This window comes from Pristiophorus japonicus, chromosome 8 (genome assembly GCF_044704955.1).
Source record: "Pristiophorus japonicus isolate sPriJap1 chromosome 8, sPriJap1.hap1, whole genome shotgun sequence".
Classification (NCBI taxonomy): Eukaryota; Metazoa; Chordata; class Chondrichthyes; family Pristiophoridae; genus Pristiophorus; species Pristiophorus japonicus.
Genome location: NC_091984.1, coordinates 158,152,169 through 158,166,306, shown reverse-complemented (window position 1 = coordinate 158,166,306; position 14,138 = coordinate 158,152,169). Strand labels below are relative to the sequence as shown.

Sequence of the window (14,138 nt, the reverse complement as noted above, 5' to 3'; positions counted from 1 at the left end):
TTCTAGTGTTCTTGTGATACCCCTTCCACCTGTCCAGGTATAGTGCGAGGGTTCAGGGTGTAATGTTTTTATTTGTTCTTCGGAGTCGCTGCCAAGGCAAGGGTTGGAGTACAGGAGTAAGGAAGTCTTGCTGCAATTGTACAGGGCCTTGGTGAGACCACACCTGGAGTACTGTGCACAGTTACAGTCTCCTTGTCTGATAAATGGCATACTTGCCTGAGAGGACGCAAGCAACAGGTATTCATTAGACTGGATTGAGAGGGTTGTCCTATGAAGAGAGATGGAGTAGAATGCACCTATAATCTCTGTAGTTCAGAAGAATGAGAGGGGATCTCATTGAAACATAAAAAATTCTGAGGGGAATAGCCAGAGTAGATGCTGAGAGGCTGTTTCCCTGTGGTTGGTGCATCTGAAACTAAGGATCAGTCTCAGGATACGGGGCCAGTCATTTAGGACTGAGATGAGGAGGAATTTCTTCATTCAGAGGGTGGGGAATCTTTGGAATTCTCTACCCCAGAGGCTCAGTCGATGAGTATATTCAAGGCTGAGCGATAGATTTTTGGACTCCAAGGAAATCAAGCAAAACTGGCGGATAAGTGGACTTCAGGCCAAAGATCTTATGAATGGCGGAGCAGGCATGAGGGGCCATATGGTGTAATCTCACTGCTATTACTTATGATCCTCCTGCATCAGACTGTGAAGGAAAGTGCAAAGGGAAGCCAAGTTTGAACATGAGGTTTATTGCTGAGTATTGACCAAAGTTACAAGTTCCAATATCTGCTAAATATGGTCAGCTGATTAAACTCTGCTGGTAAATCCTCCCCTACCCGCCGACCCTGGCCACACACTGCCCTTCCCCCCTCAGTCTATGGGAGGTTGACACGGGCACTGCCCCTCCCCCAGTCCCTCAGCCAATGGTGTGTTCTGAAGCTGTTACAGACACAGCCAGACCGGCAATGATTCAAACGGCCACTGTCGTGCTGGATGTTTTCAGACATCCAGCCCCAGCTCCTGCGTGACGGCTCCCCCAGACCCTGGCGTGAGAGTGGCCTCGACACCTTTTCCCAGTCTGGCCCACCGTGGTTGTGAGCACATAACCACAGCCACCTACAACAGGCAGAATTCACCACCAATGATGCGCCCTCTCAGTGACTGCACTGTGCCCCCCTCACCGCCCCCGCCGAGGGAGAAGGACCCAGTCATCTTGAGTCAAGGTCCAGCCCTGGCCCCAGGGAAGGGCCTACTGCTGTCCCGCGACAGGATTGAAGATCTTGGCCAGCAGCGTGGTGTTGGACTGGGATTTCCGCTGCAGGTCGGCCACCCTCCCGAGCTGCCTGGCCTTGCCCGCACCCTGTGCGTGCCCGCCGGCCTTGCTGGCCTGAATCTCGGCCTCAGTGGCCCGCTGCCGGAAGTGCCAGCACTTCTCCTGCCACTCCTGCCCCTTCCTTCGCTTCACCTCCTGCAGCTTCTCCAGGCCCCGACTCTTCTCCACGTTCTGGAGGAAGAAACTGGTCTCTCGCTTGGCCTGGGAGACCTCCACCCGCATCCTCTGCCGGCTCACCAGCTTCTCGTAGGCCAGACGCTCACTCAGGTGAGTCCACTTGAAGCGGTGAAGGTACTGTTGGCAACACAAACACAGACGCTCAGGAATGGCAAGAGCAGCCGCTGACCTTTAACCCCCAAAAACAATTGGCTCAAATACTGGGCGGTGAGATGTAGGGGGCAGTAACTCGTGTTGGGGATATGGGGCTTCTCTTTGAGTCGGTTCATAATCACAGAATGGTTACAGCACAGGAGCCCATTCGGTCCGCCCAGCCCGTGTCGGCTCTCTGCGAGAGCACTTGTAGTCCCACTTCCTGGCCCTTTCCCTGCACTTTCTGGATAAGTGATGGTGTGTTATAATGTGTAAATTCGCCAGTAAGTTCAGGTGATGGAGATATGCCGGGAGTTGCCAATCTTCAGAACTCACTGCTAGACTTACACAAACAGCAACTCGGCCTCACCCTCCCTGTTAGTTTAAAGAACTGGCTAGATTTGCACATTAATCGGCCATTAAATTCGCCGCGGGAAGTTAAATCTGGTAATTAACAGCGCAAGTACCTTTTTAACAACGTGGTAACTTTTAATGCAAATGTCAATCAATCTCTCTGGCCCACGACAGCAACAATTTAAACTGTTCAATTCTTCTTAGAGATGCAGGCTCGAGAGGTCGTACGGCCTACTCCTGTTCCTATTTCTTATGTTCTTATGTCAAATTATAAATCTTTTCACTTTTTTCTAGTTTTCCATTGTCTCCTTTAATTCAATCTTTCTTTTCCTCTCTTTCTGGACCCGATTTGACTCTAATTCACCTGATTTCCTTCTCTTCCTCTGTTACTTTCTCAATCCTGGAGGGGGTAATGGGAATTTGGGAAGCCAAGGGGCAGGATGGTATTTGTGCAAGATCACCAACCACTCTCTGAATTCGCAAAAAATTCTACTGCCCGCAGGAACCGATCCCTGGACCTGCCGCTGCGAACATAGGGCCAGGATTGGTCAGCTCACCATGAGACTTCACGCAGGACCAGGATTGGTCAGCTCACCGTGAGACTTCACGTAGGGCCAGGATTGGTCAGCTCACCGTGAAACTTCACGTAAGGCCAGGATTGGTCAGCTTACTGTGAGATTTCACGCAGGACCAGGATTGGTCAGCTCACCGTGAGACTTCACGTAGGGCCAGGATTGGTCAGCTCACTGCGAGACTTCACATGGGCCAGGATTGGTCAGCTCACCGTGAGACTTCACGTAGGGCCAGGATTGGTCAGCTCACCCTGCGACTTCAAGTAGGGCCAGGATTGGCCAGCTCACAGCGAGACTTCACATAGGGCCAGGATTGGTCAGCTCACGGCAAGACTTCACGTAGGGCCAGGATTGTTCAACTCCCCATGAGACTTCCCATAGGGCCAGGATTGGTCAGCTCATGGTGAGACTTCACGTAGGGCCAGGATTGGTCAGCTCACAGTGAGACTTCGCATAGGGCCAGGATTGGTCAGCTCACCATGAGACTTGACATCGAGCCAGGATTGGTCAGCTCCCCGACATATGGAGTATAATGTGGGGAAATGTGAAGTTATTCACTTTGGGTGGATAAGAGAATATTTTTTAAATGGTGAGAAACTATGAAATATTGATGTTCAGAGAGATTTGGTGTTCTCGTACTAGAAATACAGAAAGTTAGTATTGCAGGTACAGCAAGCAATTAGGAAGGCAAATGGCATGTTGTCCTTCATTGTAAGGGAATTGGAGTACAGGAGTAAGGAAGTCTTCCTGCAATTATACAGGGCCTTGGAGAGACCACACCTGGAGTACTGTGCACATTTTGGGTCTCCTTATCTGAGGAAAGACATACTTGCCATAGAAGCGGTGCAACACAGGTTAACTAGATTGGTTCCTGGGATGGGAGGGTTCTCCTATGAGATTGTATAGAATGGGCCTATACTCTCTGGAGTTTAGAAGAATGAGAGGTGATTTCATTGAAACATAAAAGATAATGCGGGAGATTGACAGGGTAGATGCTGAGAGGCTGTTTCCCTGTCTAGAACTAGGGGGCACATTCTCAGGATAAGGATTACATAGGCTATACGGCACAGAAACAGTCCATGCCGGCCTTTATGCTCCACTCGAGCTGCCACCTATCTAAATCTATCAGCACCGTGTTTTTGATTCCAAAGTCTAAACCATTACTGTAAGCTGTGAACAACAGTGGTCCCAGCACTGATCCGTGTGGAACACCACTACCCACCTTCTGCCACTGTGAATAGGTCCCTTTACCCCCACTCTCTGCTTTCTGTCTCGAAGCCAGCTAGCTCTTCATTCTGCTACTTATCCTCTGACACCTCATTCTCTGACCTTGTTCATCAGTCCATTATGGGGTATCTTATCAAAGGCCTTTTAAAATCTAGATGAATTACATCTACTGCATTACCCTTGTCTACTCTCTGTTACCTCTTCAAAAAATTCAATGAGGTTGGTCAAGCAAGACTTTCCCTTTTGAAATCCATGCTGACTATTTGTTATTATATTTTTGGTTTCCAAATGTTCTTCTATTTTCTCCTTTAGTGGGGATTCCATTATTTTTCCCACCACCGATGTTAAGCTGACTGGTCTATAATTCCCTGGACATGTTCTATCCCCTTCCTAAATATAGGTATTACGTTAGCTATCCGCCAGTCCTCTGGCACTGCACCTTTTTCTACGGAATTATTAAATATGTGCAGTAGTGCCTCTATCGCTTCCTTAGATTCTTTTAAAATGCGATCCATCAGGGACCAGGGGTTCTATCCTCTTTGAGTTTGATTAGTTTATTTAATATATTCACTCTTTTTTAATTTTAAATGTACCCATCTCATTACTAATCTCATCATTCAATGCCATGTCCGCCTGTTCTATCTCCCTGGTAAATACTGAAGCAAAATAATGATTTAATATTCCTGCCATCTCTCTCTCGTTACCTGTGGTATTATCCTGTCTATCCCTTAATGGCCCTATTCCCATCCCAACCTTCCTTTTTTTATTGATGTGCCTGTAAAATATTTTACTATTTTGTTTTAATGTTCCTTGATCATTTAATTTCATAGTTCCTCTTTGCCTTCCTAATTTTTTTTTGTTTTCTCTCCTAATCTCTTTGTATTCTCTCTTATCATGCACTCCCCTGCTGTCTATGTACTTAATGTGCAAGAACATAAGAAATAGGAGCAGGAGTAGGCCATTCGGCCCCTCGAGCCTGCTCCACCATTCAATAAGATCATGGTTGATCTGATCATGGACTCAGCTACACTTCTCCGCCCGCTCCCCATAACCCTTTACTCTCTTATCGCTCAAAAATCTGTCAACCTCCGAGTCTCCACAGCTCTCTGGGGCAAAGAATTCCATAGATTTACAATCCTCAGAGAAGAAATTCCTCCTCATCTCAGTTTGAAATGAGCGACCCCTTATTCTGAAACTATACCCCTAGTTCTAGATTCCCTCACGAGGGGAAACATCCTCTCTGCAACTACCTTGTCGAGCCCCCTCAGCATCTTATATGTTTCAATAAGATCACCTCTTTCTTCTGAACTCCAATGAGTACAGGCCCAACCTACTCAACCTTTCTTCATAAGTCAACCCCTTCATCTCCGGAATCAACCTAGTGAACCGTCTCTGAATTGCCTCCAATGCAAGTATATCCCTCCTTAAATAAGGAGGCCAAAACTGTACGTAGTACTCCAGGTGTGGTCTCACCAATATCCAGTACAGTTGTAGCAGGACTTCCCTGCTTTTATACTCTATCCCCCTTGCAATAAAGGCCAACATTCCATTTGCCTTCTTGATTACTTGCTGTATCTGTATACTAACGTTTTCTGTTTCATGTACAAGGACCCCTAGGTCCCTCTGTACTGCAGCATTTTGTAATCTCTCTCCATTTAAATAATAATTTGCTTTTTTTTCCCTGCCAAAGTGGATAACCTCATATTTTCCCACATTATACTCCATCTGCCAAATGTTTGCCCACTCACTTAGCCTGTCTATATCCCTTTACAGATTTTTTGTGTCCTCCTCACAATTTGCTTTACCACCCACCTTTGTATCATCAGCAAACTTGGCTACATTACACTCCAGCCCTTCATCCAAGTAATTAATATAGATTGTAAATAGTTGAGGACCCAGCACCGATCCCTGCGGCACACCACTAGTTACTGATTGCCAACCGGAAAATGACCCATTTATCCCGATTCTCTGATTTCTGTTAGTTAGCCAATCCTCTATCCATGCTAATATAATTACCCCAAACCCCGTGAACTTTTATCTTGAGCAGTAACCTTTTATGTGGCACCTTATCGAATGCCTTCTGGAAATACACGATATCTACTGGTTCCCCCTTATCCACCCTGCTCGTTACAACCTCCAGCAAATTTGTCAAACATGATTTCACTTTTATAAAACAATGCTGACTCTGCTTGATTGAATCATGCTTTTCCAAATGTCCCGCTACTGCTTCCTTAATGATGGACTCCAGCATTTTCCCAACCACAGATGGTATCTGGGGGGTACGATTTCTGGAGGAGGTGATGTATCTGGGGTGGCAGGATATCTGGAGCGGGTGGCAAATGTTCCCTTATGGTTTTAGTTATCCATGGAGTCCCATTAGTGTTAGTTTGTTCTTTCCTTTTATCGGAATATATTGTTCTGCACTCTGTTGAACACCATTTTAAATTGCTGTTTGCCATTTTATTTTTCCAAGTTCTATTTTCAGCCCCTCAAAATCAGCTCTTCTCCAATCTATTACCCTGATTTTCGTCATACTTATGTCCTCCTTAATTATCTTAAAGCGCATTATATTGTGGTCACTATATCTTCTATTTTTACTGCTCTTATCTGCTTTGGTTCAATCCCCATTACTAGATTGGGGGCGGCCATTTAGGACTGAGATAAGGAGGAATTTCTTCACTCAGAGGGTGGTGAATCTTTGGAATTCTCTTCCCCAAAGTGCTGTGGATGCTGATTCTTTGCATATATTCAAGGCTGAGGTGGATAGATCTTTGGACTAAGGGAATCAAGGGATATAGGGATCGGGCAGGAAAGTGGAGTTGAGGTCAAAGATCAGCCATGATCGTACTGAATGGCGGAGCAGGCTCAAAAGGCCATATAGCCAACTGATCCTAATTCTCATGTTCTTATGAGACTTCACATACTACAAAGAGGCAGCCTATGCACCCCATCTCCAGATACCTCACCACCCCCTCCAGATATCTTACCCCCCCCAGATACCTCACCACCCCCTCCAAAAATCTTATCCCACCTCCCCTCCCCACATATCTTACCCCCCCCAGATACCTCACCACCCACTCCAAAAAATCTTATCCCACCGCCCCCCCCCCCCACAAAAACACACCCACCTGCTCCACATCTCTTACCCCACCCCCCCAAATAACTCACCACCCCCTCCAAAAATCTTACCCCTCCCCAATACCACCCCCACCCCCTACAGATATCTTACACCCCAGCCACCCAGACACCACACCCATCCCCCTCCAGATATCTTCCCCCTCCCCCACCCCTACCCGGATACCACACCCAACCTTCAAAAATCTTATTCCTTCCCCCACAACCTCTCTAGAAATATTTCCTGCTCCTCCATACATCACACCCTCCTGAAATCTTACCCCACCCAGATACCATGCCACTTGCTCCAGATATCCTGCCTCCCGCCCACCCAGATACCATGACAGCGCCTCCATAAATCTTACCCCCCCCGCCAAATACATCACCCTCTCCAGAAATCTTACCCCCCCCCCCCATATACATCACACCATCCAGAAATCTTACCGTCCCCAGATACACCACTCCCGCCAGATATCTTACCTTCCTCTCCCCCAGATACACCACTCCTGCCAGATATCTTACCACCCCCTCCGAGATACACCACCCCCTCCATATATCTTACCACCCCTCCCCCACATCCCCCCCGATACACCACCCACTCCAGATATCTTACCACCCCCCTCCAGATATCTTACCCCCCCTCCAGATCTTACCCCCTCCCCCCAGATACCACACCAACCCCCCCCCAGAAATCTTACTCCCGCCAGAAAGCTTATCCTCCATCAGATACCACACCACCCCCTCCAGAAATGTTACCGTCCTCCCCGCCCCCCAGATACACTATCCAGAACATCCCTCCGCTGACCTTTATGTTCCACAAGTCGTCGTGGAAGCGGCTGCGTTTCCTGGTTCCGATCGGCGTGTTGTGGAGACTGGTGGCCACCCTTTTGGCCACGGCCTTGTCCTGGAATTCCACCCAGCCTTCGGTGAAGCTCTTCCCACGGCTGCCTGCTCTTCGCTTCCTCCGGGCCACCTTTCCGTCTTAAGGAGAGGAAAGTCTGTTACTTTATACTGCGCCCGGAGACGGGAACCCAATGTCACCCCACCCCACAGGGAGCCTCGGCACCTCTCCTCTCCCACCCCACCCCACAGGGAGCCTCGGCACCTCTCCTCTCCCACCCCACCCCACAGGGAGCCTCGGCACCTCTCCTCTCCCACCCCACCCCACCCCACAGGGAGCCTCGGCACCTCTCCTCCCACACCCCACAGGGAGCCTCGGCACCTCTCCTCCCACACCCCACAGGGAGCCTCGGCACCTCTCCTCTCCCACCCCACCCCACAGGGAGCCTCGGCACCTCTCCTCTCCTCTCCCACCCCACCCCACAGGGAGCCTCGGCACCTCTCCTCCCACACCCCACAGGGAGCCTCGGCACCTCTCCTCCCACACCCCACAGGGAGCCTCGGCACCTCTCCTCCCATACCCCACCCCACAGGGAGCCTCGGCACCTCTCCTCTCCCACCCCACCCCACAGGGAGCCTCGGCACCTCTCCTCTCCCACCCCACCCCACAGGGAGCCTCGGCACCTCTCCTCCCACACCCCACCCCACCCCACAGGGAGCCTCGGCACCTCTCCTCCCACACCCCACAGGGAGCCTCGGCACCTCTCCTCTCCCACCCCACCCCACAAGGAGCCTCGGCACCTCTCCTCTCCCACCCCACAGGGAGCCTCGGCACCTCTCCTCTCTCACCCCACAGGGAGCCTCGGCACCTCTCCTCTCCCACCCCACCCCACCCCACAGGGAGCCTTGGCACCTCTCCTCTCCCACCCCACAGGGAGCCTCGGCACCTCTCCTCTCCCACCCCACAGAGAGCCTCGGCACCTCTCCTCCCACACCCCACCCCACAGGGAGCCTCGGCACCTCTCCTCTCCCACCCCACCCCACAGGGAGCCTCGGCACCTCTCCTCTCCCACCCCACCCCACAGGGAGCCTCGGCACCTCTCCTCTCCCATCCCACAGGGAGCCTCGGCACCTCTCCTCTCCCATCCCACAGGGAGCCTCGGCACCTCTCCTCTCCCACCCCACCCCACAGGGAGCCTCGGCACCTCTCCTCTCCCATCCCACAGGGAGCCTCGGCACCTCTCCTCTCCCATCCCACAGGGAGCCTCGGCACCTCTCCTCTCCCACCCCACAGGGAGCCTCGGCACCTCTCCTCTCCCACCCCACCCCACAGGGAGCCTCGGCACCTCCTTTCCCACCCCACAGGGAGCCTCGGCACCTCTCCTCTCCCACCCCACAGGGAGCCTCGGCACCTCTCCTCTCCCACCCCACCCCACAGGGAGCCTCGGCACCTCTCCTCTCCCACCCCACAGGGAGCCTCGGCACCTCTCCTCTCCCACCCCACAGGGAGCCTCGGCACCTCTCCTCTCCCATTCCCCAATAAAGAGCAGTTGAGAAAGAGGAGGGAAGAGGAGGGCCAAATGCAGGGCCGACTAGGATGGTTTTGGAGTGCATGTGAGTTAATTCACGGAGCGTGGTAAATAAGGTGAGCTGCAGGCGAAGTCACCACATGGGACTATGATATAGTGGCAATAACAGAGACTTGGCTCAAAGGGGAGGATTGGGACCTTAATATTCCTGGCTGCAAGATATTCAGAAAAGGTCGGGAAAGGGGAAAGAAAGATGCAGGGGTGGCAGTATTGATCCAAGAAACAATGATGGTATTGGCGAGGGATGTATAGTAGTTGAGAAGTCTAAGACAGAATCTATTTGGTTAGAATTCAGGGAAGAAGATACAGGAGCAATACTGCAGGCAAATTTCAGGAAGATGCAAGAACAATAGAGCAAGTTCAATGATCCTAACATAGAACGGGGCTAGTAACAGTGTAAAGGGCAAAGTGGGGAAAGCAATTCCTGAAACATGTACAAGAGAACTTTGTTGATCAGTGTGTTTGCAGCCCAATGAGGAAGAAAGCAGTGTGGGATGCAATTCGGGGGAATGAAGTGGGGCATGTTTCAGTGGGGGAACATTGGGTGAGAGGGCCATGTTTCAGTGGGGGAGTACTTGGGTCAGAGGGGCATGTTTCAGTGGGGGAGCACTTGGGTAAGTGGGGCATGTTTCAGTGGGGGAGTACTTGGGTAAGTGGGGCATGTTTCAGTGGGGGAGTACTTGGGTAAGTGGGGCATGTTTCAGTGGGGGAGTACTTGGGTAAGTGGGGCATGTTTCAGTGGGGGAGTACTTGGGTAAGTGGGGCATGTTTCCGTGGGGGAGTACTTGGGCAAGTTTCAGTGGGGGAGTACTTGGGTGAGAGGGGCATGTTTCAGTGGGGGAGTACTTGGGTAAGTGGGGCATGTTTCAGTGGAAGAGTAGTTGGGTAAGTGTGGCATGTTTCAGTGGAAGAGTACTTGGGTAAGTGGGGCATGTTTCAGTTGGGGAGTACTTGGGCATGTTTCAGTGGGGGAGTACTTGGGTAAGTGGGGCATGTTTCAGTGGGGGAGTACTTGGGTAAGTGGGGCAGTACTTGGGTAAGTGGGGCATGTTTCAGTGGGGGAGTACTTGGGTGAAAGGGGCATGTTTCAGTGGGGGAGTACTTGGGTAAGTGGGGCATGTTTCAGTGGGGGAGTACTTGGGTGAAAGGGGCATGTTTCATTGGGGGAGTACTTGGGTAAGTGGGGCATGTTTCAGTGGGAGAGTACTTGGGTAAGTGGGGCATGTTTCAGTGGGGGAGTGCTTGGGTGAAAGGGGCATGTTTCCGTGGGGGAGTACTTGGGTAAGTGGGCCATGTTTCAGTGGGGGAGTACTTGGGTAAGTGGGGCATGTTTCAGTGGGGAGTACTTGGGTAAGTGGGGCATGTTTCAGTGGGGGAGTGCTTGGGTGAAAGGGGCATGTTTCAGTGGGGGAGTACTTGGGTAAGTAGGCCATGTTTCAGTGGGGGAGTACTTGGGTAAGTGGGGCATGTTTCAGTGGGGGAGTACTTGGGTGAAAGGGGCATGTTTCAGTGGGGGAGTACTTGGGTAAGTGGGGCATGTTTCAGTGGGAGAGTACTTGGGTAAGTGGGGCATGTTTCAGTGGGGGAGTGCTTGGGTGAAAGGGGCATGTTTCAGTGGGGGAGTACTTGGGTAAGTGGGGCATGTTTCAGTGGGGGAGTACTTGGGTAAGTGGGGCATGTTTCAGTGGGGGAGTACTTGGGTAAGTGGGGCATGTTTCAGTGGGGGAGTACTTGGGTAAGTGGGGCATGTTTCAGTGGGGGAGTACTTGGGTAAGTGGGGCATTTTTCAGTGGGGGAGTACTTGGGTGAGAGGGACATGTTTCAGTGGAAGAGTACTTGGGTGAGAGGGGCATGTTTCAGTGGGGGAGTACTTGGGTGAGAGGGGCATGTTTCAGTGGGGGAACACTTGGGTAAGTGGGGCATGTTTCAGTGGGGGAGTACTTGGGTAAGTGGGGCATGTTTCAGTGGGAGAGTACTTGGGTAAGTGGGGCATGTTTCAGTGGGGGAGTGCTTGGGTGAAAGGGGCTTGTTTCAGTGGGGGAGTACTTGGGTAAGTGGGGCATGTTTCAGTGGGGGAGTACTTGGGTAAGTGGGGCAATGTTTCAGTGGGGGAGTACTTGGGTAAGTGGGGCATGTTTCAGTGGGGGAGTACTTGGGTAAGTGGGGCATGTTTCAGTGGGGGAGTACTTGGGTAAGTGGGGCATGTTTCCGTGGGGGAGTACTTGGGCAAGTTTCAGTGGGGGAGTACTTGGGTGAGAGGGGCATGTTTCAGTGGGGGAGTACTTGGGTAAGTGGGACATGTTTCAGTGGAAGAGTAGTTGGGTAAGTGTGGCATGTTTCAGTGGAAGAGTACTTGGGTAAGTGGGGCATGTTTCAGTGGGGGAGTACTTGGGAGGGGGCATGTTTCATTGGGGGAGTACTTGGGTAAGTGGGGCATGTTTCAGTGGAAGAGTACTTGGGTAAGTGGGGCATGTTTCAGTGGGGGAGTACTTGGATAAGTGGGGCATGTTTCAGTGGGGGAGTACTTGGGTAAGTGGGGCATGTTTCAGTGGGGGAGTACTTGGGTAAGTGGGGCATGTTTCAGTGGGGAGTACTTGGGTAAGTGGGGCATGTTTCAGTGGGGGAGTGCTTGGGTAAAAGGGGCATGTTTCAGTGGGGGAGTACTTGGGTAAGTGGGCCATGTTTCAGTGGGGGAGTACTTGGGTAAGTGGGGCATGTTTCAGTGGGGAGTACTTGGGTGAAAGGGGCATGTTTCAGTGGGGGAGTACTTGGGTAAGTGGGGCACGTTTCAGTGGGAGAGTACTTGGGTAAGTGGGGCATGTTTCAGTGGGGGAGTGCTTGGGTGAAAGGGGCATGTTTCAGTGGGGGAGCACTTGGGTAAGTGGGGCATGTTTCAGTGGGGGAGTACTTGGGTAAGTGGGGCATGTTTCCGTGGGGGAGTACTTGGGTAAGTGGGGCATGTTTCAGTGGGAGAGTACTTGGGTAAGTGGGGCATGTTTCAGTGGGGGAGTACTTGGGTAAGTGGGGCATGTTTCAGTGGGGGAGTACTTGGGTAAGTGGGGCATTTTTCAGTGGGGGAGTACTTGGGTGAGAGGGGCATGTTTCAGTGGGGGAGTACTTGGGTGAGAGGGGCATGTTTCAGTGGGGGAACACTTGGGTAAGTGGGGCATGTTTCAGTGGGGAGTACTTGGGTAAGTGGGGCATGTTTCAGTGGGAGAGTACTTGGGTAAGTGGGGCATGTTTCAGTGGGGGAGTGCTTGGGTGAAAGGGGCTTGTTTCAGTGGGGGAGTACTTGGGTAAGTGGGGCATGTTTCAGTGGGGGAGTACTTGGGTAAGTGGGGCATGTTTCAGTGGGGGAGTACTTGGGTGAGAGGGACATGTTTCAGTGGAAGAGTACTTGGGTGAGAGGGGCATGTTTCAGTGGGGGAGTACTTGGGTGAGAGGGGCATGTTTCAGTGGGGGAACACTTGGGTAAGTGGGGCATGTTTCAGTGGGGGAACACTTGGGTGAGAGGGGCATGTTTCAGTGGGGGAGTACTTGGGTGAGAGGGGCATGTTTCAGTGGGGGAACACTTGGGTGAGTGGGGCATGTTTCAGTGGGGGAGTACTTGGGTGAGAGGGGCATGTTTTAGTGGGAGAGTACTTGGGTAAGTGGGGCATGTTTCAGTGGGGGAGTACTTGGGTGAGAGGGGCATGTTTCTGTGGGGGAGTACTTGGGTGAGAGGGGCATGTTTCAGTGGGGGAGTACTTGGGTAAGTGGGACATGTTTCAGTGGGGGAGTACTTGGGTAAGTGGGACATGTTTCAGTGGGGGAGTACTTGGGTAAGTGGGGCACGTTTCAGTGGGGGAGTACTTGGGTAAGTGGGGCATGTTTCAGTGGGGGAGCACTTGGGTAACAGTGATCACAATATTAAGTTCAGAATGGAAAAAGACAAGGAACAATAAAGTTTAAAAATATTTAACTGGCGGAGGGCTCACTTCAACGAGTTGAAACGGGATCTATCTGGCACAAGTGGATTGGAATCAAAAATTGGCAGAGCAATGGGAGGCCTTTAAAGAGGAGACAGTTCAGGTACAGACCCAACACATTCCTATCAGGGGCAAAATAAGGGCATCCAAAACTAGAGGATAAAGATAAAGGGGTTAAAATGAGGTAGAAAAAAAAAGACTTATAACTAACGTCAGCCTCAATTCAGTAGTGAAGCAAAGTGATAGGGAAGGACTGAGCAGAACAGAACAAGGAAATCGGGGGTGGGGGGGGTGGGTCAGAATAGGTTAGTGCCGAATCAAACCCAAACCCAAAAGTGAAAAACATCTCAATACTGAAAGTGTAGTGAAAGGAAGGGTAGCGCTAATTCGGGAGCTGTGGGGGCAGAGGGCAGGGCTGGGACACGAAGTGAGTACTTTGCATGGGTCTTCAGTAGAGGGGATGCTGACAGCGTGTCAGTAAAGGAGGAGGGAGGAGGGAAATGGGACAGGATTCAAACAGGGGCGGGACTGAGAATGATACAGCTGCACATCCACTGCTGGCATCTCCATCCCTCTCCCCACCCGCCCCCCCCAAATCTCTCTCTCTATCACCCCCCCTGCCCCAAGTCTCTCTCTCGCCCCCCCCCTCCCAGTCTCTCTCTCTCTCTCGCAACCCCCCCCCAGTCTCTCTCCTCTCTCTCCACCCCCCCCAGTCTCTCTCGCCCGCCCCTCTCTCCACCCCCCAGTCTCTCTCGCACCCCCAGTCTCTCTCTCTCTCTCTCTCCCCCCCCCACCCCAATCTCTCTCTCTCTCTCTCTCTCTCTCTCTCTCTCTCTCTCTC

The 14,138-nt window shown here is 51.6% G+C and overlaps 1 protein-coding gene across 1 annotated transcript in view; it reads right to left on the bottom strand.

Annotated features, from left to right (window-relative positions):
• Positions 1 to 724: 724 nt before the first annotated feature.
• Positions 725 to 14,138, bottom strand: part of abt1 (activator of basal transcription 1) — a 14,337-nt gene continuing 923 nt past the window's right edge. The window contains exons 2-3 of the mRNA XM_070886252.1: positions 7,706 to 7,881; positions 725 to 1,618 (exon numbers count right to left, since the gene is read on the bottom strand). Coding sequence (XP_070742353.1) covers positions 1,241 to 1,618; positions 7,706 to 7,881 — 554 coding nt within the window. The 3' untranslated portion in view covers positions 725 to 1,240. The remainder of the gene's footprint in view (positions 1,619 to 7,705; positions 7,882 to 14,138) is intronic.